This window comes from Plasmodium falciparum (genome assembly GCF_000002765.6).
Source record: "Plasmodium falciparum 3D7 genome assembly, chromosome: 8".
Taxonomy (NCBI): Eukaryota; Apicomplexa; class Aconoidasida; order Haemosporida; family Plasmodiidae; genus Plasmodium; species Plasmodium falciparum.
The window spans coordinates 1,358,314-1,382,939 of record NC_004329.3 but is presented as its reverse complement, the minus strand read 5'-3'; the positions used below and the strand labels follow the sequence as shown (position 1 = coordinate 1,382,939).

Sequence of the window (24,626 nt, the reverse complement as noted above, 5' to 3'; positions counted from 1 at the left end):
GATTTATTTAAATATATTGTATTCTATCTAGCGAAAATAATGTCTTCTCATTTTTTAAAGAGTCAGATGATTTTTTATTCTTCTTTAAATATTATGTCTTATATAATTAACTTTTATTCTATTTTCAATTTATTCTAAATTAAATAAAAATATAGATTATAATTCCATAATGAAAAAAAATAATCATTGTATACAAAAATATTTTTTCTATCAAAATACATGAAAATATATTTTCAAATAATGATGATAATATAAATTACAACTTTTTGTCATTTCACAAAGAAATGAATGTTAAAAAAATATTCTAAAATGTTCATCACATAAGTAATAATTTAAAAAAATATAATATATTTTATTTTTAATTATTATATACCTTTTATATAAAGTATATGATTTAAAATACATAAATATATTTTTCATACATCATTTGTTATGAGTCTAAACTATAAAAATTACCCCCAATAAATGTAATACATATAATATTCTATTTTTATAAAAAGTTCAAATATATCAATAGAATTTAAAAAAAAAACATTTAACACAATTTTTTTTTTAATTTTAAAGAATTAATATATTGCGTACAAAAACATAATCGAAAAAAATAAACCACATTACATTCTTTACATTCAAACATCACAAAATGAAAATTGAAATAAAATATTTACACATAAAATATGCACCATATATATGTGAAATACAACTACATATTATATATTATATATATTAATATAGATATAACCACACACATACATCTAATTCTAATATATTTAATAAAGTTTTATTTACTTACATTTATGTGATTAATGTAATAATTATTTCTTAAAAAATATATATATATATATATATATATATATAATTAATAAATATTATTTAATCATATACATGAAAGATGAAATAACATATATCCATATATTTCTGTATATTCTACAAAACAATTGAATTCCTACATATATATATATATATATATATATATATATATATAATACAAAATTATTTTTACATAGGTTAATACATTTTAATAACATTTCCTTTTAATGTTCTATATATAATATTATTAAAAATATATAAATATATATTTATTTAAATTTCTATAAAATATAATTTTCATCTTTTCAAGGTTTGTGCAATTTCTTTTAAGAGTTCCTTTTGGTGTTTTACATATAATTCCTTTTTTAATATCTTAAAATGTTCTAAGAAAGAATAAATAAATTTTAATATATCATCAAGTTTATGTTTATCGTTAATTAAACTAAAAAAATCATTAGCGTATTCTACCACTTCTGTTGCTACCGTTTTACAAAATAGAGCACGAGTTTCATTCCATAATGTGTCATATAAAAATATCTTAACATTATTTTTATCAGTCTCTACATGAATATCATTATCTAAATATTTTTTTTATTGATCTCTTTAACATATTTAATACATTATCCAATCCTTCCTTTGCAACACCAATTGTGTGAGTCCATATATTTTTAAGATCTTCTTTTGAAGGACATTCTTCTAATGAATTTAATACCTCATGTAACTACTTTTCTGTTAAATTCTTCGCCATGCCATTATAATTTATATTATTTATACAACCATTATTTTTATTTTCCATATTACTATTCCCATGATCATTATTAATACTATATCAATTTTCATGTAACTTTTATTCATTACATTTCATCTTATTTATATTGCTTTTGGTTTTATTAATATCTTTTTTCTTATGTTTTAAAATTTTTTTTCCTTTGTGAACGGTTATTATTTTTTTCTGCCTCACTTAAATTGCGTTCATATATATGGTAGTTTTCAACTTTTTCTAAGCTCTTGTTTTCTAATGATATCTATATAAAAAAAAATTATATAATACATTACAATATTATACATTACAATATTATACATTACAATATATTTTTTATAGAAAAATAATTTATAAAACTAAATAAATAATAATATATAAAATTTATATAATCAACTTACATTTAAAAAAATATATAAAAATCCAATCATATACAAACATAAGCAAAGAAACTTAAATGAGATGAAATTTAATTTCCCTTTTTTATTTTCCTCATCTATATAGCAGGGGAAAGAACTACAATTTTGTTTATTCGTCATATTGGAAAATTTATTATTTTTTTTTGTTTAATATATTAAGAAAGAATTTATTATATATAATAATATTTATTTATATTTAAAATTAAAAATATGTAGAAATATAAATATGCTAAAATATATATTTTTATTTGTATTTATATTTTTTTTTTATAATTTTTTTGAAATATAGGAAGGAAATAAAAAATATAAAATATTTAATTGAATAAAATATATATAATTTTTTTTTTTTTATATATATATTTATATATTTAAACAAAAGTACAAATCATAAATTCAAGAATATTATCTATAACGCAAAAAACAATCATTTAACTATTAATATAAATTAAAATATGTATGCTCAATTTTTTATAACACATTCTACAAAAATATGTGCTATAATACAAATTATTTATAATGTATGACAAACAAAAAAATAATATGTGCATGCTTTTTTTTTTTTTTTTTTTAAATAGCGTATTATATATATATATATATATATATATTTATTTATTTATTTATATTTAGTACTTTTAAAAAGCTCATTTATTATAATGAAATATTTTACTAACCTTTTTGAATATGAAGAAGTTTATTGTAGCATTTAACTTCATTTTTTATGATTATAATTAAAAAATTTATTAAATATTTTTATATTATTATTAAATATATCAATCGCATTTTTTTTTTTTTTTTTTTAAATATTTATTTTACATGTACTTATTTTTCTTTTAACATAAAATAGTACAGTTTATATATATATATATATATATAGAAAGGGAAACAATTGAATATTATATTTTTAAAATACGTTATAATCGTGGAGATAATAAATTTTACAAAAATAAAACCGTAAAGATGTTTATGTTTATTTTTATTTTATTTTATTTATTTATTTATTTATTTATTTATTTTTTTTGTCCTAATATATTATCAATCAACATGTCTTTTTATACATAAATATTATCAAATAAAATATATTTAATAAGAAAAAGAAATTATAAAAAATAAAAAGAATAAGTTTATTTTATAATAAAATATTTTACATTAAACATTGATTTATTCCTTATATAAAATATATAGATTTTCTAAAAGGTATAATCATATTATATAAAGTATATTATATATACTTTTATGTACACACCTATAATATGGGTGATAGAAAAGAATAAATAAATAAAACTTTGAAGAATAATAAAATAAAATATATATTTTATTTGATTTATTTTAACATACTTTAATATAAATATAAAATGAATAAAAAATTATTATATACATATATCTATATTATTACAATATTATAAATTTGAATTTCCTATAGTAAATAATTAAGCCTATAAACATGAAATGAACTAATTGTTAATAAATACCAAAGGAATAATCATAATATTACCCAATAATTACAACATCATATATATTAAAATGGTAAATAATATGTTTATTAGATGTCTTTTATAAAATAAATATAACTAATAATAAACTTTAATCATATTATATATTTTTATAAAAAATAATATGACATATATTTAATATTTCGTTTTCATTCCATATATTATTTATTTTATTCTTACTTCTTTTTCACTTATACATAAATATATGAATCATATAATATAGTATTATATAATACTTTATAGTATATGTTTTGGTTATTTACTTATATGTCTGTTTATATATGTTTATTTATTTATGTTATTCATACGTTTTGTAAACCATTTATACGTATATATATATATATATATATATATATTATGTTTTTGTCATTGTTTCTTTATCGGTATTTTACAAATTATAATAATAATTAAAATATTATAATTGCAAATATATATATGTATAAAACTTTATCATATTATATATATAGTTGTTTTTTTGTTGATATATATATATATAAATTTGCATTTTTTTTCTTTTTTTTATTTGTTTTTATGTAATATTCATATATATATATATATATATATATATATATATATAAATAATTTAATTTATTTTCGTACATAAATAAAATATATATATATATATATATATATATATATTATAAAAATAAATCATTATTTTTGCATGTTTTATTATTTTATTTTATTTTTTTTTTTTTTTTGATAACGCATTATTTATAAATTTTATTATATTTATTATATAATATAAATTATAATAAATAACGTACAAAAAATAAATTATTTTATAATACCAATAATATTATATATATTTTAATTATGTATTTTCAGTACATATAATTTATGTACATTAATTTATAAAATATTATAATATTATATGACATCTTATATCATGATAAATAACACAAATTAAAATTTGAAAATAAAACCTTTTATTCATCTTTTGATAAGTTATAATATATAATTAACCATTATAAAATAGTATAATATATTTTTTTTATATATAAGAGTTGTGAATTATAAAAAAATTATATAAATATATGTTAATTTTTTCATTTATAAAAAAATACTTAATATCATATTTATTGATATTTATACAAATATTAAAAAATTGAAATAAATTTCTTAATACAAAAATATATATAATTTTTTATTTTTATTTTTATTTTTTAAATAATATATTTCATTATTCATTAAATGACTTGTAAAAATATTATTTTCCCCTTTATGTTATCCTTATCGGCATATATTTAATTAATGCTCTTAAAAAAATAAATTAACATAAAATAAAATAATATGAACGAATACATAAATAAAAATAACACGTTACTAATAATGAAATATATTCATATATTTTTTTTCTATTAAATATATATTTTAAAAATATATTATTTTTTTTGCAAAATGTATAAAACACATAATTTGTGCAATAAAAATATTTTTCCTTGCGATATGTTTACTTAGGAATTAATAATACTATTATATTATTTATATATATATATATATATATTTTTTTTTTTTTAAAAAAAAAAAAAAAAAAAAAAAAAAAAAAAAAATATTGTGATAAACAAAATTATATTTGTATTACTTTTTCATAAATATATTTATATATAATTGAAAGAAATATATTAATAATACCTAAAAGTATTTCTTTTTTTTTTTTTTTTTTTTTTTTTTCAATTAAGGAAAAAAAAAAAGGAAAATGATCATAATTATTAAGATAATATATTTTATTATATTTAAATAATTTGTTATTTTCAATTTATCATAATATATATTATTCATTTAAAATATTAAGAGAATTATTTTATTTTTTTATGTTAAAATTATATGGAAATATTATTTTAATTATTTGTTTAAAAATTTCTGCTCAACTTCTTTATTTATTTATTTATTTATTTATTTTAAACCAAATAAAATATATTTTTAATTATTCTCCCTACATTTTAAAAATATTTTTTATATGATATTAATATCATATACACATTATTTACTATTTTTTAATTATTTTATTTTATATTCAAAATATGCTATTTATTTATATTGTACTTTTTTTTTTTTTTTTTTTTTTTTCTAAATATAAATATCAATAATGCATAATTATAATATTTTATTTTATATTCCTTTTTATTTAAGAATATATAAATACGTACAACAAATATTTAAATTTTTTTAATAATCAGATAATAAAAAAATAATAATAATTTACAAAATAAGTAAAAACTTTTTATGTCCAATTTATATAATTATATAAATATATATTTATATATATATATATATATATATAATAGTCCGTTACATAAATTTCTATATTTTAACTACAAATTATTTTTTTATTTTATGGAAAAAAATACTATATATATATAATATGTAGGTAGGTATATATTTTAAATTTAAATGGAATACCATAATAAATTACTTTCCAGTCACATACAATACTATTTTTAGATTTTTATAATTTTTTATTCCTTATAACATTTTTAAATGAAAAAATTTTTCTTTTATGTCATACTTATATATATTTAAACATTTTATATCGCTGGAAAAATACTATATTTAAAATATTTAAAGAAAATACAAACGATACATAAGATAGATGCATATTCTCTTATATTGATAATAATATGTAATAAATAACATATAGAACCTTAAAAAAATATAGAAGTAATAAATAAATTGATAAATTTTAATAATATATATGAAAAAAAAAAATTAAAATAAAAAATATATAAATTCTTTTTTATTAAAACAAAATTAAATTATTATAATCCCTACAAAAATTTTTTTTTTTTTTTTTTTTTTTCTAAATATAAATATCAATAATGCATAATTATATAATATTTTATTTTATATTCCTTTTTATTTAAGAATATATAAATACGTACAACAAATATATAAATATATATAATAATCAGATAATAAAAAAATAATAATAATTTACAAAATAAGTAAAAACTTTTTATGTACAATTTATATAATTATATAAATATATATTTATATATATATATATATATATATAATAGTACGTTACATAAATTTCTATATTTTAACTACAAATTATTTTTTTATTTTATGGAAAAGAATACTATATATATATAATATGTAGGTAGGTATATATTTTAAATATAAATGGAATACCATAATAAATTACTTTCCAGTCATATACAATACTATTTTTAGATTTTTATAATTTTTTATTCCTTCATAACATTTTTAAATGAAAAAATTTTTCTTTTATGTCATACTTATATATATTTAAACATTTTATATCGCTGGAAAAATACTATATTTAAAATATTTAAAGAAAATACAAACGATACATAAGATAGATGAATATTCTCTTATATTGATAATAATATGTAATAAATAACATATAGAACCTTAAAAAAATATAGAAGTAATAAATAAATTGATAAATTTTAATAATATATATGAAAAAAAAAAATTAAAATAAAAAATATATAAATTCTTTTTTATTAAAACAAAATTAAATTATTATAATCCCTACAAAAATTTTTTTTTTTTTTTTTTTTCTTTAAAAAAAATAAAATAAAATTTATTATTCTCTAAAAATAAATTTATCATACTTCTGTATTTTAAATCTTTTTTAAAAAATATTAAAAGCCACATAAAAAATAATTATAATTTTTAATTAAAAAAAATAATCTTATTTTAAAAAAATAAAATATAAATAAAGTTAAAAAAACTTTTATATAAAATTAATTATTTTGTTTAATTATAGATAAACATTTTTATTTATTTAAATATAAATTTTATTTAAGCATTTATAATTTTTCATCTACTTTGCTTTTAAGTTTCTCCATTTTTAATACTTCAATTTTCTTTTCTTTTTTTTTAAATAAATCAATATAATTATAATTAATTTTCCCTTTTTATATAATTAAAAGTATAGAACAATTAAATAATTTTATATAATAATAATATATATATATATATATATATATGTACATTATTTATGAAAAAAAGTATATAATGAATTATATATAATGTTTATTTTTCACTTCATGTATTTATGTATGCAGAACTTTTTTTTTGTATATGCAAAAAATTAGTATTCTATATTTTATATATATCATATATTATACAATTATATTTATACATTTTTGTTATTATTTCTTTTTCTATTTATATAGTTATTTAATAAAAATGGTTTCCTTCTCAAAAAATAAAGTATTATCCGCTGCCGTTTTTGCCTCCGTACTTTTGTTAGATAACGTAAGCATTTTAATTGCAAATAGAAATAAATATATCATTCAATTATAAAAATACATATAATAATAATATATATATATATATATATATTTATATATTGTATATATATAAATTTTTTCATTTTTAAATGCTTTTTTATTTTTATATAGAATAATTCCGCATTTAATAATAACTTGTGTAGCAAAAATGCAAAAGGACTTAATTTAAATAAGAGATTATTACACGAAACTCAAGCACATGTAGATGATGCCCATCATGCTCATCATGTAGCCGATGCCCATCATGCTCATCATGTAGCCGATGCCCATCATGCTCATCATGTAGCCGATGCCCATCATGCTCATCATGCAGCCGATGCCCATCATGCTCATCATGCAGCCGATGCCCATCATGCTCATCATGCAGCCGATGCCCATCATGCTCATCATGCTCACCATGCAGCCGATGCCCATCACGCTCATCATGCAGCCGATGCCCATCATGCTCACCATGCAGCTGATGCTCATCACGCTCATCATGCAGCCGATGCCCATCATGCTCACCATGCAGCTGATGCTCATCACGCTCATCATGCATCCGATGCCCATCATGCTCATCATGCAGCCTATGCCCATCATGCTCATCATGCATCCGATGCTCATCATGCAGCTGATGCTCACCATGCAGCTTATGCCCATCACGCTCATCATGCAGCTGATGCTCATCATGCAGCCGATGCTCACCATGCAACCGATGCTCATCATGCAGCCGATGCTCATCATGCAGCCGATGCTCACCATGCAGCCGATGCTCACCATGCAACCGATGCTCATCACGCTCACCATGCAGCCGATGCTCACCATGCAACCGATGCTCATCACGCTCACCATGCAGCCGATGCTCATCATGCAGCCGCACACCATGCAACTGATGCTCACCATGCAGCCGCACACCATGCAACCGATGCTCACCATGCAGCCGCACACCACGAAGCCGCCACACATTGCCTACGCCATTAAATTTATTTAATAATAGATTAAAAATATTATAAAAATAAAAACATAAACACAGAAATTACAAAAAAAATACATATGAATTTTTTTTTTGTAATCTTCCTTATAAATATAGAATAATGAATCATATAAAACATATCATTATTCATTTATTTACATTTAAAATTATTGTTTCAGTATCTTTAATTTATTATGTATATATAAAAATAACTTACAATTTTATTAATAAACAATATATGTTTATTAATTCATGTTTTGTAATTTATGGGATAGCGATTTTTTTTACTGTCTGTATTTTTCTTTTTTAATTATGTTTTAATTGTATTTTATTTTTATTATTGTTCTTTTTATAGTATTATTTTAAAACAAAATGTATTTTCTAAGAACTTATAATAATAATAAATATAAATTTTAATAAAAATTATATTTATCTTTTACAATATGAACATAAAGTACAACATTAATATATAGCTTTTAATATTTTTATTCCTAATCATGTAAATCTTAAATTTTTCTTTTTAAACATATGTTAAATATTTATTTCTCATTATATATAAGAACATATTTATTAAAATGAAAAGAAAAAAAAAAAAAAATATACATATATATATATATATAATAATACATTAATATTATTTTTATTTCTTTTTTCTCATTGATATATTATTATATATTTGCAAGATGTGCAAATATATATAAATAACAATTCATATATCATGAACACAATATGTCAAGAAAATATATTTTTAAAATTATACAGATCTATTATTTTATACTTATATATATATATATATATATATATATATGTTATATATTTATGAAAATGAATGAATCTATTTTTTTATAGTTCTTGTTATAGTACTACATAAATGATATTATTAACAAAATTTTATATATATATATATATATATATATATATTTCTTGTGAACTAAATAAGCATATATTATATTTAAAAAAATATGCTTCCATGTACTTAAAAAAAAAATTTAATTTAAATAATTATATTATTATATATATTCATTTATAAGCTGTACACATTAATTTGAGCTAAAACATGTGAATATAAATTAGTTAATCCTATAAACAATTTTCTTATATTGTATGGATTTTAAAATAACAAGAACATAATATATACAAAATATCAATTAAAATATATAAAATTTTGTATATATATAGCGCAAATTTATTTTTGTGTATTTAATTATTTATACTTTTAAATATATATATATATATATATATAAATGTATGTATAAAATAAAAATAGGACACATGAAAATATACGAATGAAATATCACAAAGATTAATATAGATACATATCTAATTTATTAATTATGAAATATATGTAATGAAAACATATATTTTTTCTATTTTGTAAATTAATTTTATCTTATTCAAAAAATTAAAATTATAAACTATATTTACACCTGTCCCATCCTTATAAATATATATATATATATATATATATATATATATATATATATATATTTATATTTATAATTTATTATATAGAATATATTATTTTATGATACTTTCATAATATTATCATATAATTCATTTTCATATTCTTTATATAATTTTTTTTTTTAAATTGTCAAATTTACATAAACATGAAAATAAGTATATTTTTATTTTAACAAGTTTAACTCTTTTATTAAGTAATAATTAATAAAACTTTATTATTATATTCATATGATACATGCAATAATTTCACTCCAATAACATATAAATTTTTTTCCCAATATCCTTCAGGATGTTTTTTTTTTTTTTTTTTAGGTAGTCCACCACCATGTGGTAATATAACCTTTTTGTATTTAGACAAACACACTTCTTCACAAATTTATAAAGTACATATTATATCATCCCCTCCTAATTTACATACATGCAATTTTTGAATCCATATATTAATTAAAACTTTACGTGCTATATTTTCTTTTAATCCCTTAATAACTAAGTTATTTCATGTTTATTTAATTCTCTTGTAAGATCATTATAATTTAATTTTCTTAATCTTGCCTTAAATTTTTTTATTAGAATCATTAAGTTTATGTTTATTTACATCAGTATTATTTAATGTTTTTATAATACTATCAACTTTTCCATACCTTAAATTCTTATATTTTTTTTTTTTTTTTTTTTTATAACCTGTTTGTTTTTTTTGGCATATTTATTAACTGGTTCATCATGTGATGCTTCATCAGCATCTTCTTCTAATGTATCATAGCATATGTCTTTCTTAAGTTTTCCTGAATAATATTTTTTATATACTCCACTCTGTTGACGATAATAATTTCTGAGTGCTGCATATATACCTATATAATATTCAGATAAATTTCTATGAACAAATGAAACAGATATAAAATCTAAGATAATATTTTCATCATTCATATGTACATTCTAAAAAAAAATAAATATTCATAGAGTATATTAATTATATACATATGTTTGTATTCAAAAACATTTTAAAGACCTCATAATTTTTTCCAATTAAACATAATATTTAATTTCACAATAGATTAAATAAACAATATTATTTTATTATATCAATATATATATATATATATATATTGATATAATAACAAATCAAAAGTTTTACACATACGATACATAGTTTTCCTGTGAATTTTTATTGAAAAAAAATAAAAAAATATTTTAATAAAAATATGCGTGACAAATAAAAATTAATAACTAATGTCATAATAAAAAGAAAAAGTACAAATGATTATGTTTGAAATAAAAAACAATTTGAACAAAAAAATATAAAAACATAATATAGTCAAAAATATTAGAATTATTAAAATGAAGAAATATATGTCAATAATATGTATATGAAAATATAAAGTACAACTAATATTTTTAATATTTTGTTAATTAAAAATATTAAATAAAAATAAATACATATACATATTATGTCTATACATTATATATATTCCATAACATCTTATTCTTTTTGTTGTATTTTTTATATATTCAGTAGATATTTTTATATTCTTTTTTTTCTTATTTGGTATACCAAATAATTTTATTTCAAAATATTATAACAAGTTTTATATTTTTCACAGATAATATAATAATAAAATAAAATAATAATTGTAATGAAAAATAGAAACAACATTCTAATACTAATAAGGAAATATATACATTTATTTCAAAATATAACTAAAAATATAATATATATTAAATATGTACTTATTTTTTGGTTGCTACAATATAGACAAAAAGAAATTAGTTATCGCAAAATAGAAAATATATTGAAATATAAATAAATCATGAACGTATTATTTCCCCCCCCCTTTTTTTTTTATAAGAATATTCATCAGAATATAAATATTTAAATGTATTCCCATATGATCAAAATAACATAATAATTCTATTTTTTAGTAATATATTGCAACAATGAGAAAATGAATTTGCACAAAATATTATTTGGTTATTTAATACCTGCTTATATTATATATATTCATATATTTTCATAAATAAAATTTTATAATCTTTTAAACATTCAATTAATTTATAACATAAATAATCTCAGTGCTTTAAAATATTTTATACATAAAAAAATATGTAATGTTTTTTTTTATTTTCATTTTTTTTTTTTTTAATTACTTTTGCCATAATCACTTTGTTCCTATTCCAGATTTAAATTTACGTTTAATAGAAATAAACTATAAATTTAATATATATTTTTTTTAGTTAATATTAAAACCGAAACTTATATATATATATATATATATATATATAGAATATTGATATTTTATATAATCAAATAATATATTCATATATACATATTATATATACATATTATATATACATATATATATTTAAATAATATTATAATAGGTAAAAATTACATAAATAACATATTCTTAATAATACATAAAATTTTTTAATTTTCTTAAAGAATAAAATAAAACAATTGATATTTTATTATTCATATATATTTTAATATATATTATATATATTTATATTTATATATAAATTCATAATTTATATATCATGATAAATAATTTTTTCAATAAATTATTTTCATATATTATAAAAATATTACACATATATGAATACATTTATAAAAAAAAAAAAAACAAAAGGTATTACAAATAATATTAAATACACAAAAAAATAATCATTTTATAAACATTCGAATTAATCTTCATATTTTTTCTTATATATTTTGAACATTATTATATTTTTCATATTTTTTTTACAAAAATATTCACAAGATAATAAATGTAATTATAAATTTTTTGAAAAATTGCTAGTAATTTTTATAATTAAAATTATGTGAAATACTTCTTATTAAAAATATTTTTTTAACCTCTTATAATTTTGAATAATATTATTTTTTTTATTTTTTTTTTTTTTTTCCTTCTATTTAATTCTTTTTATATTTTTCATATTCTCAACATATGTAAGTATATATATTTCACAAAAAAAATAAAATAAATAAGCATAAAAATACATAGAATAATATTATACGCCTTATTATATTATGTAAGCATTAAAAAAATATAAAAAAATACAATAAATTTTTATTTACTGTAAATTTATTAGCAAAAGGTAAATAATATTTAACCAAATATGTACAATTATTCAAAAAATTCAAAACAATATGGTAAGATATTTTTTCTCATTTTTATCAACATAATATACAATAAAATACCAAAAGTGTTTTCTAGGATATTCTTTATTGGTTATATATTTTTTATTCATATATGCAGAAGGAAATACAAAATGGATACTATTTTATTTTATTTTATTATTTTTTTTTTTTAATTCATTTAAAATATTAAATGAAATAAATATAAATTTACAAATAAAGAATCATATATAAATATATTCACATTAATTCAATATAATATCAATTGTTGATATATTTTTTTTTATTTTTTAAATTATTAATTTCAGTAAATGAGAGTAACAAAAAAAAAAGTCCTTTATAAATTTTCATTATGGATTCTACAAATTGAAGAGAATAATTAAAAAACTCTAAAATATGAAATCATATTTTAAATAATATGATTATGTTTTTTCAAAAAAAAAAAAAAAAAATGAGCTATATTTATAAATTCGTACATATAAATATGTACAAGTAATATAAATTATTAATAACTCAAATCCTTATAATTTTATTGATTTTTCATCCTTTTTGTGAAAAGCAAGAAAAATATAGGAACTTTATAAATATATTTATATAGTGAAATATATTAAGAAAATGTTTAAAATTTTATACGTATATATTTTTATTTTATATTATATAAAATATATTATATTATATTATATTATATTATATTATATTATATTATATTATATTATATTATATTATATATTATTAATTTTATGAAATCAAAATATTTTTTATTCCATTTTATTTAATTAAAAAAAATAACATTATTAAAGATATATATTAAAATATTTATATATATAATATATATAACATTTTTTTTCTTCTTTTAATAATTGATAAAAAAAAAAATTATTATTAAATATTTGTATTGTTATTATCTGCTATAAAATACATACATTTATTTTTTTTTTTTAAACTTATTTCAAAAAAAAAAAAAGAAAAAATTATAATTCAATAAAAAAAAATACAGGGTAAAAAAAAAATTATTACAAAAAAAAAAAAATAATTATATGTATATAAAATATTTTATTAACCATTATATATATTATTTTTATTAATTATACCTATAATATAGAATACATATAACCTTTATATATTATATATATATTTAAGTATATAAGTATATATATTATGGTTTACAATAAATATATATTTTTTTAATATATATATATATATATATATATATATATATATATATATAATAATATATTTCATGAAATACATTTATATTAAATAAATGTTTAAAAAAATACCTATTATTTTTTTTCCTTATTTAATTTATAATATAAAATATTTTTCATGTTAGACATAGAAATATAATAATTTTTTAATTATTTAAATTCCTATAAACTATCTATATATTTTTATATTTTTACTTTTACAGATTTATTCTATTCTTATTAAAAGTATATAATAAAGTGTTTAAACAAATTAGAATTATTTTAAAGTAATTTATGAGAATATGTATACCACACCTACGTCAGTAACATACAAAAAATAAATAAGTTAATAAATTAAGAGAATAGAGACTTATGTTATAAAATATGTAACAATCATATATTAAATAGCTTTATATACATTATGTAATTAATAAATACACGTTTAAACAATATATATATATATATATATATATATATATATATACAATATTTTATATATATATATATATAAGTTTTTATTTTAAATATTAATATTATTTCTATTATTATATTTTTTTCTTGTAAAAAAATATTAAACCCTTCCATAAAATAAATACAAATAAAATAAAAAAGAAAAGAAAAAAAAGAATTACTATATTTTTAAATATATATATATATATATAATAATATTTTTTATATTTTATATTTTATATGTTATATTTTTTTTATTTATATAAAAAATTTTGTTTATTAAATAAACAATAATTTTTTTTTTTTTTTTTTTTTTTTTTTTTATTAATAATATATATATTTATATATTTTATTTTTATTTATATATAGTCAGTTATTGTCAAAATCAAGCCTAAAGGCAAAAGGAAAAAAAAAAATATATATATATATATTATATAGTAAAGATTAATTCATTTAAATAAAACTTTTTTATTTTATTTTATTATATAACAAAATAGATAAATATGAAGACAAAAATTTGTAGTTATATTCATTATATTGTTTTATTTTTAATTGCAACAACAACAGTACATACAGCAAGTAACAATGCAGAAGAATCAGAGGTTGCAATTGGTATTGATTTAGGTACCACCTATTCATGTGTTGGTATATGTAGGAATGGTGTAGTGGATATTATAGCTAATGATCAAGGTAATAGAACTACCCCATCTTATGTTGCTTTTACAGATACAGAACGATTAATTGGTGATGCTGCTAAAAACCAAGCCTCCAGGAATCCAGAAAATACAGTTTTTGATGCAAAAAGATTAATAGGAAGAAAATTTTCAGAAACAACTGTACAAAGTGATATGAAACACTGGCCATTTACTGTAAAAGGTGGTTCTGATGGAAAACCAATGATTGAAGTATCATATCAAGGAGAAAAAAAAACATTCCATCCAGAAGAAATATCTTCAATGGTATTAAAAAAAATGAAAGAAGTTGCAGAGACATACTTAGGAAAACCAGTTAAAAATGCTGTTATTACTGTTCCAGCTTATTTCAATGATTCACAAAGACAAGCTACCAAAGATGCAGGTGCCATTGCTGGTTTAAATGTTTTAAGAATTATTAATGAACCAACTGCAGCAGCTATAGCATATGGTTTAGATAAAAAAGGAAAAGGTGAACAAAATATTCTTATTTTCGATTTAGGAGGAGGAACATTTGATGTTTCCTTATTAACACTTGAAGATGGAATTTTTGAAGTTAAAGCTACCTCAGGAGATACACATTTAGGAGGAGAAGATTTTGATAATAAATTAGTAAACTTCTGTGTACAAGATTTTAAAAAAAAAAATGGAGGTAAAGATGTTTCCAAAAATTCAAAATCATTAAGAAGATTAAGAACACAATGTGAAAAAGCTAAACGTGTATTATCATCATCCGCACAAGCAACTATTGAAGTTGATTCTTTATTTGATGGAATCGATTATAATGTAAATATAACCAGAGCCAAATTTGAAGAATTGTGTATGGATCAATTCCGTAATACTTTAATACCTGTTGAAAAAGTCTTAAAAGATGCAAAAATGGATAAAAGCCAAGTACATGAAATTGTTTTAGTTGGTGGTTCAACAAGAATTCCAAAAATACAACAACTTATCAAAGATTTTTTCAATGGAAAAGAACCATGTAAAGCCATTAATCCAGATGAAGCTGTTGCATATGGTGCAGCTGTACAAGCAGCCATCTTATCAGGTGATCAATCATCAGCTGTCAAAGACTTATTATTATTAGATGTATGTCCATTGTCATTAGGTTTAGAAACAGCAGGTGGTGTCATGACCAAATTAATTGAAAGAAATACAACTATACCAACAAAAAAAAATCAAATCTTTACAACATATGCTGATAACCAACCAGGTGTTTTAATTCAAGTTTATGAAGGAGAAAGAGCCATGACAAAAGATAATAACTTATTAGGAAAATTTCAATTAGAAGGTATCCCACCAGCACCAAGAAGTGTACCACAAATCGAAGTTACATTTGATATTGATGCTAATGGTATCCTAAATGTAACAGCATTAGATAAAGGTACTGGTAAACAAAACCAAATTACTATTACAAATGATAAAGGAAGATTATCAAAAGATGATATCGATCGTATGGTAAATGATGCAGAAAAATATAAAGAAGAGGATGAACAAAATAAAAATAGAATTGAAGCAAGAAACAACCTAGAAAATTACTGCTATAATGTTAAAAACACATTACAAGATGAAAATTTGAAAACAAAAATACCAAAAGATGATTCAGAAAAATGTATGAAAACAGTTAAATCTGTTCTTGATTGGTTAGAAAAAAATCAAACAGCAGAAACTGAAGAATATAATGAAAAAGAAAAAGATATTTCATCAGTATATAATCCTATAATGACTAAAATATATCAAGGTGCATCAGCACAAGAACCACAAAAAGCAGAGGCAACCAACTTAAGAGGTCGTAATTCAGAAAATAAAGAAGCACAAAATAATGGACCAACCGTTGAAGAAGTAAATTAAACCAAAATATACAACAATAATGCATAAAATAATAATAATTTTATATTATATATGCAATTTATTGTCTATCAAAAAGGAATAAAGAAGAAAAATATAAATACATACAATTTTGTGATAAAATTATTGTATATATATATATATATATATATATATATATATGAGCGATTATATGCATATACTCACTTATAAACCTAAATTTTCTATTTTATTTGTACGTAATTTAATTTTTTTTTTTTTGAAAGTTATAAAAATGAACCTTTTCATATTTTACATATAAATATGTTTATAATAAAAACAATTTAATCACACATATATGTAACAAAGATTTTATTTACAATAAATTTGTATAAAAATAATTCATTTTTTATTTTTGTGTCCTAATCTTTAAAGTTTTATTTATTTATTAATATATATATATATATACTTATATATTTATATATTTATATTTGTATGTACTTAAGTTTGTATGTATGTATGTATGTATTGTAAAATATATATATAGTAATTATTTGTTGTTTCCATAAATAAAAAAAAAAATTATAATATATTTTTTTGCATTCATTTATTTATATATTTTCCTGTTTCTTAATTTCTTTTCTTTTTTTTTTCATAATAAAAATTCATAAGAACATTTATGAAATTAGTTTATTGAATATACTTGGAAACTTATAAATTCCCACATTCAATTAAAATTGTATTCAAAAAAATTTCTTAATTTAGGATCTGTTTATGCAAAGAAAAAAAAAAAAAAAAAAATTAAAGCAAATATTAAAAGAAATTTATTATTTAAGAAACTTATTTTAAATTATATACAAAAGGAATAATCCATTTATATTGCTTATATAAAATAAAATAATAATTATATATATATATATATATATATATATATATATTATCAGTTTACATTATAGAATAAATAAAAGGAAACAATCCAAATGTTGTTGCCATTTATTATATTACATTTATTCTGTCTTTCACATATATCTAATTTTATAAATTCAAAAAAAAAAGTATTATAGGTTACTTTATTCTTAATAATTCTCTTTATAGAAGAAATATATATAAGCATATATCATATCATTTTTGCTTTTCTTAAAGTTTATAATTTTTCTAATAGTTTTCTGTAATTTTTCCTAAAGCATATATTTAAAAAATGAACACATTCCAGACATAATAAATAATCACATTTTTCCTCTTGCAAAACGTAAACATATATTCTACACATTGAAATATATTTTGGAAAACATAAATAAAATTTATTATGCCATATCTTTTATTACTTAATATATATTATAACATTATATATATATATATATATATGTATAGTAGTAACTATATAGGTTTATAATTAATTTAAAAATATATATATATATAAAATAATTAAATTCACAAAAAAAAAAAAAAAAAAAATAGTTTAATTATATATAAAATCAAAATACAGAAAGAAAAAAATTAAAAAATTATACTAAAAAAATAAAACATAAAAAGAAAAATATATATATATATATATATAAGTGCAGTAATTTTAATATCATATATTGTAAAATAATGTAAAAAATTAATTACACATGTATATATAAATTCAAAAAATTAGAAAGGTCCAATGAATTCTAAATATAAAAAAACTATTTTTATATAAACTAAATATTATATATATATAAACAAACGCAAAACATTTTAATATACAAAGAAATTGTATATTTTTGTGTATTATATAATACAATGAAGAAATAGCATATATATATAATATTTATAAAAAATAACAAAATAAACTTTAAAAATTTTACAAAAAAAAAAAAAAAAAAAAAAAAAAAAAAATATTACTTATGCCTCATAAAAATATATATATTATTCATCTTCAGGTATTTTTGTAATCATCAGTGCGTTGTCAGTTAAATTCATATCATCATCACTATTTTCTTCTTCCGATATTTTTGTTGAAACTTCTTTAGGAAATTTTTTATAATCAATATATGTCGTTGTTTTACTTTTTATTTGTGTTATAGCCTTACTATTTGACGATAAAGCCTTTTGATCATCTTCATCGGATTCCTCATAAACAGGACATATATCACATCTATCATTTAGAAATTCCTCATTTTTACCACAATCATCAAAATAAATATAATCATCTACATATGTCGACAGATTAATTTTATGCATATTTTCCATAGCATATCTTCTTAAATTAATCATAACATTTTCATCATTATCATATAAATATTCCTTTACATTATTTTTAGCTGTAATTCTAGCTTCCATTGCCTCATCAAGATAACCACGTTTTCTTATATTTATATAAGTTTCATACTCGTATTTTAGAAGTACATCACTTGTATACTCTTTAAGTTTTCTTCTGAATAGTTCTACAAAGTATTTATTGAATATATTAAAATATCTCTCAAGGAAACGAAAATTGCTTATAATATAAAAATTCACGTTTTCGAAATAAGCATATATTTGTGAAAGGCTCATAAAACAAAGGGCATACATGACTATATTAGTAAGCTGCAAAAACACCATCTGTGTAAAACCATGAACCGATGGTTTTTTAGGAAAACCCTTTTTTTTTACGTGTTCTGTTTGTTCTCTTAAAGAAGTCGAAAAACCTCCAGGAAAATATTTTCCAGAATCAAAATATAAATTAAGAAAAAAATGAAAATATAAATATGCTGGGGGATCCTTACCCAAACAACCAAATAAATTATACCATTTGCCTCCACTAATATGATCAATTGATGTACTTATTCTCTTAATCAGGAATGTTGTAGTAAGAGGAAAAAATTTTCTACCAAGGAATTGATCTACCTTTTTAGAAGAGTAATAATTTGCACTTACTACAGCTTGATATTCACACAAAAGACTTAAATTTTTATAATTTAACATTTCGTACATTTTAGATGCTAACATAAAATAATTTGAAAAAACAAACGTTCTTCCATATTTTAATTGAGTTATTGGTTTTTTAGCATATGGTGGTAATAAACTATTAGTTATGCTATCCATAATACTTCCATTATATACATAAGCAAAAGTAAGATATGCAGTAACACTTGTTGCTAAACCTATTTTACCACTTTTTCCATAAACCTTATCAAGATGATTTGCTTCATTACTCAACATTGTAGAAAATAACATTTGAAAGGCAGAAAACATTGTTTTTGAATAAAATCTTGAGGCCATCGAATTGTGTATTTCTAATTCCCTTTGTTCCATATTTAATTTAGAATAATTATTTGCAACATTCATAAAAAATATGTTATTTATACTCTGTTAAATAAAAAGGAAAAAAAAAAAAATATATTAGAAATTATATAACATACTAATATAATTTATATGTTTTAGTGAATAATTATACAAAATATATAAGTATCACTTTACAAATATTGTATATATATATATATATACATATTAATTCATTTATTTAATGATTTCCTTATTTATTTATTACCATTCTATCGTTTCTCCTTTGAGTCTTGTAAGTGTCTTCTATTTTTCTAAAGAGTAAATAAACAGTTTGCAAGAAAGATATATCCGTAAATATGTCTGTATTGAAATTATAAATTGAAAAGAGCTCATCTACCACTTCTTTCAAAATTTCTTTATTTACTTTAAAACCATATATAATACCATATTTATAATAATTTACAGAATTTCCTAAAATATTATGAATAACATAAAATATTCTATCCATACCCTTTTTAACTAAAGGTGTTGCTGTTAAATATTTTCTGATATTAATTATATCAGCAAAAAATAAAATATCGTCAACATTCTTTCTAAATATATCATATGCATCTCTCATTAGCATTATTTTATTATTTATATTATAAATATTATGATATTTAAATAAACTTTTAACATGCCTTTGTTCAAAATACATTTCATACGCAGATTCAATTATTCTTTTTAAAACTTTATTCCATTCATTTATTTTTGGTGGTTCGAACTTCAGATCTAATACTCGATTATGTAATTCTCTTCTTATATATGGATTTTGATAATTTGAGAAATAAAAACCTGCAGGGGAACTATCTATCCATTCTTTAAATTTATGTTCAAGAATTAATGATAAAGGATGTGCACGGGGTAATCCAAAAGGTGCTTCATTAAGGTTATGAAAAAAATCTAATTGTAAAAATGAATTAACATGTACTAAAAACGTGATAGATTTTTTCATCTTTTCTATTGTAGATTTACGCATTTGTCTCAATAATTCTAAAATAACCAAAAAAAATTATTACACATAAATATAAATATATATATATATATATATATATATCACTATTTTTTTATAAATTATTATATTAAAAAAAAAAAAATAATAACATGTCTTGAATACATTTAGTAGGAGATTATAACTTACCATCCAATAAATTATTTGGGAGATGTTTTCTAACATATAATGTGTAATATTTCTTTATGGGTGATGGAAACCAGTAACATGTAGTAACAGTTCTATGAAATGAATCTTCGTCTTTCAAATTTAAATACAAAGATTCAACCACATTTTTTTGTGCAATTTCTACGTAAAAAGTGAAAAATAGACAAATAAAAATTTATAAAGACATAAAAAAAAAAAAAAATAACGTTAAACAAATTTCCATAGTAAATATAAATTTTTTTCTTTTTCTATTTTTTTTCTCCTATTACTTTGAAAACTTGTAATTCTAAATAAAAATAAGAATGTATACCAATTAACATCATGAGATAAAAAATTACTGTAATCTTGATAAATATCTAATGTTCTAACTAATGATGTTACTTTTTGGAGCTTAAGACCTTGAGTTACATATATGTAAAACTTTTGTAACATGGAAGGAACATTATCAAATTTTACTAATAAAAAAATAAAAGAAAAAATAATTATAATAATAAATATTATAAATATATATACTGATGAATAATATATATATATATATATATATATTAAAACTTATTTATATTAATTTTTTATATGTTATTTATTTTACAATTAGCATATAAGAATGCTCCTTTACACAAATTGCACTTTGATACTTCATTCATAAAATTACTATCTAAGGGAATATGTTTCATGAATGAGGTATATTCATATCTTTCATCTAAATAGCACTTTCTAATACCTATTAAAATAAAAAAAATAAAAAATTATACAACAAAAAATAATAGTATTATATATATATGTATATATATATTTCTTAAATGAAAAAAAAATTTATTATATATTTTAAAAAATAGCCAATTAATGAACTAAAAAAAATTAAGTCTTACATTCCAAAGAATGATCAAATAATGTAGGAAGTTCTGTTTCCTCAGTAAATGACATTTCTATAGCTAAAAAGAAAATAATGAAGAAGATATATATAAATGTTTTTTTTTATATCATTATTATTATTATTATTATTATTATTATTTTTTGTTTCTCTTACTGTTGTAATATCCAGGTAAATGAAGTGATGTTACATAAGCCCTAGTATCGTAATCTATGAAAGAAAAAAAAATATATTATCATAAAATTTAAATAAGCATTTATTAAATTAGTACACAATTATAACTATTACATAAATATTCTATTCTATATATATATATATATATATATATATTTTTTTTTTTTTTTTTTTTTACTTAAAAGTCCAGTTAAATTTAATAAATGAACATATGTAGTTTTTTTCATTCCGTAAGAACTATAACGTTTCATAAAATAGTAATAATTTAAGTATAAATTGTATGCGCTAATATTGTGACTAGTGTCTTGTACTTCGAAAGTATCTTCCTCATCCTTTTCTTTTTTAAATCGATTCGTATGGTAGATAATACATTCTTTAGGATCATTACATATATATGAAAAGAATCCATCTTTTATATGTTTGTGCTCCATCATACCATGTAAGTCGAAATCCGTATCTTCCGTAATTTTAATTATTTCCAGTTGATATTTATTAAAAAAATGAATTAAAAATTCCAGGATATTACATTCCATATTTGTATTAGATCTATCAACTTTCATATAGGTTTTTCTACGCTTTTTTTCCGAATAATATACAGCATTCTGAAAACACAAAATATCAAGTATTTTATACCTGTCTGACATATTAAACTGCAATATTTTTTGCCAACTAAAAAATTTTACTGTTTTTAGTTCAAAGTATATATCATAATATTTAAGTGCTAATTTTAATATCATAAAATGTCCCAGAGCTGTTTGAGAAAAGAAAAAAAAAAAAAAAAAAAAAAAAAAATTAATAAAAGAAATAAGACAAATATATATATACATATATATATATATATATATATATATATATATATCTATTTATATGTGTTGTTCATTTTAATAAAAATTACCTATAAGGTGAGGACCAAGCTGGGTAATTAAACCTAATCCATATTGATTTGATATGTTATCTAATTCTTCCATAAATTTTATATTACTGTTGGTTGTAAAAAAAAAGTCATTTGTACTCATTAGATCTATTTTAGTATCTCCAAGAATTATAGCTTCACCTTTATTTATGATCTCATTTGATTTATTAACTTCATCAACAACATTTAAAATATTTCTGAATGTTTCGCTATGGCTATTCAATAAACGCTTTTTTTCTGATTGATTTATATTATTTTTAAATACTTTATTTAATTCTTCTAGTGCAATTTTTAAATTATTTTTTTCTTTATAAGAATTTAATGGTATAAGCATCAATTTTATAGTTTTTAATGTTCTTACAATAAGTAATTTTTTTTTAATTAAATCTGAAATATTTGCATTATAAGATTCTATTGATTGTTCCTTTAATAAATTTTCATATTTTGCAATATCATAAAAACTTGATTGTATAGTTGGTACAATATATATATCATCATCTGCATCATTTATGCTTTTTTTTTTAAATTTAGATAAATCCAAATACTTGTCGGTTTCTTGTTTTACTAGAGGGGATTTTAATTTATCATTTTCTAACGAATCTAATATAAGTTTTTCTAGTATCGTTAAATTCTTATGTAGTTCATCATTTCCAATCATAGATTTTAATTGATTTATATTGTCATTTGGATTTGAATCTCCATTTAAATTTTCATTCACATTTTTACTCTCATTAATGGAACAAATTACTCTTCTTTTTAGAAATAGAAAGAAAAATATTATAAAAACTACTACCTTAAAATATGATATCAT

At 18.1% G+C, this 24,626-nt stretch overlaps 3 protein-coding genes and 2 pseudogenes across 3 annotated transcripts, besides 2 other annotated features; 2 read left to right on the top strand and 3 right to left on the bottom strand.

Annotated features, from left to right (window-relative positions):
• Positions 1-1,104: 1,104 nt before the first annotated feature.
• On the bottom strand, positions 1,105-2,106 carry PF3D7_0831900 (annotated as a pseudogene).
• Positions 1,105-2,106: a sequence feature (Plasmodium exported protein (PHIST), unknown function, pseudogene).
• A 5,534-nt stretch (positions 2,107-7,640) lies between these two features.
• PF3D7_0831800 (histidine-rich protein II) lies at positions 7,641-8,704 on the top strand (the record flags this gene model as incomplete). Its single annotated transcript, XM_002808697.2, has 2 exons — positions 7,641-7,709; positions 7,856-8,704. The coding sequence occupies 2 exons, from the start codon at positions 7,641-7,643 to the stop codon at positions 8,702-8,704; spliced, it is 918 nt and encodes a 305-aa protein (XP_002808743.1).
• Positions 8,705-10,219: 1,515 nt separating this feature from the next.
• PF3D7_0831750 lies at positions 10,220-11,093 on the bottom strand (annotated as a pseudogene).
• Positions 10,220-11,093: a sequence feature (Plasmodium exported protein (PHISTa), unknown function, pseudogene).
• Positions 11,094-15,433: 4,340 nt separating this feature from the next.
• PF3D7_0831700 (heat shock protein 70) lies at positions 15,434-17,473 on the top strand (the record flags this gene model as incomplete). The annotated part of the gene is made up of 1 exon (XM_024473179.1): positions 15,434-17,473. One exon carries the CDS (start codon positions 15,434-15,436, stop codon positions 17,471-17,473), a length of 2,040 nt encoding a protein of 679 aa, XP_024329068.1.
• Positions 17,474-19,321: 1,848 nt separating this feature from the next.
• Positions 19,322-24,626, bottom strand: PF3D7_0831600 (cytoadherence linked asexual protein 8; the record flags this gene model as incomplete). Its single annotated transcript, XM_002808698.1, has 9 exons — positions 19,322-20,743; positions 20,925-21,691; positions 21,840-21,998; positions 22,127-22,312; positions 22,447-22,578; positions 22,727-22,789; positions 22,885-22,938; positions 23,081-23,653; positions 23,798-24,626. The coding sequence occupies 9 exons, from the start codon at positions 24,624-24,626 to the stop codon at positions 19,322-19,324; spliced, it is 4,185 nt and encodes a 1,394-aa protein (XP_002808744.1).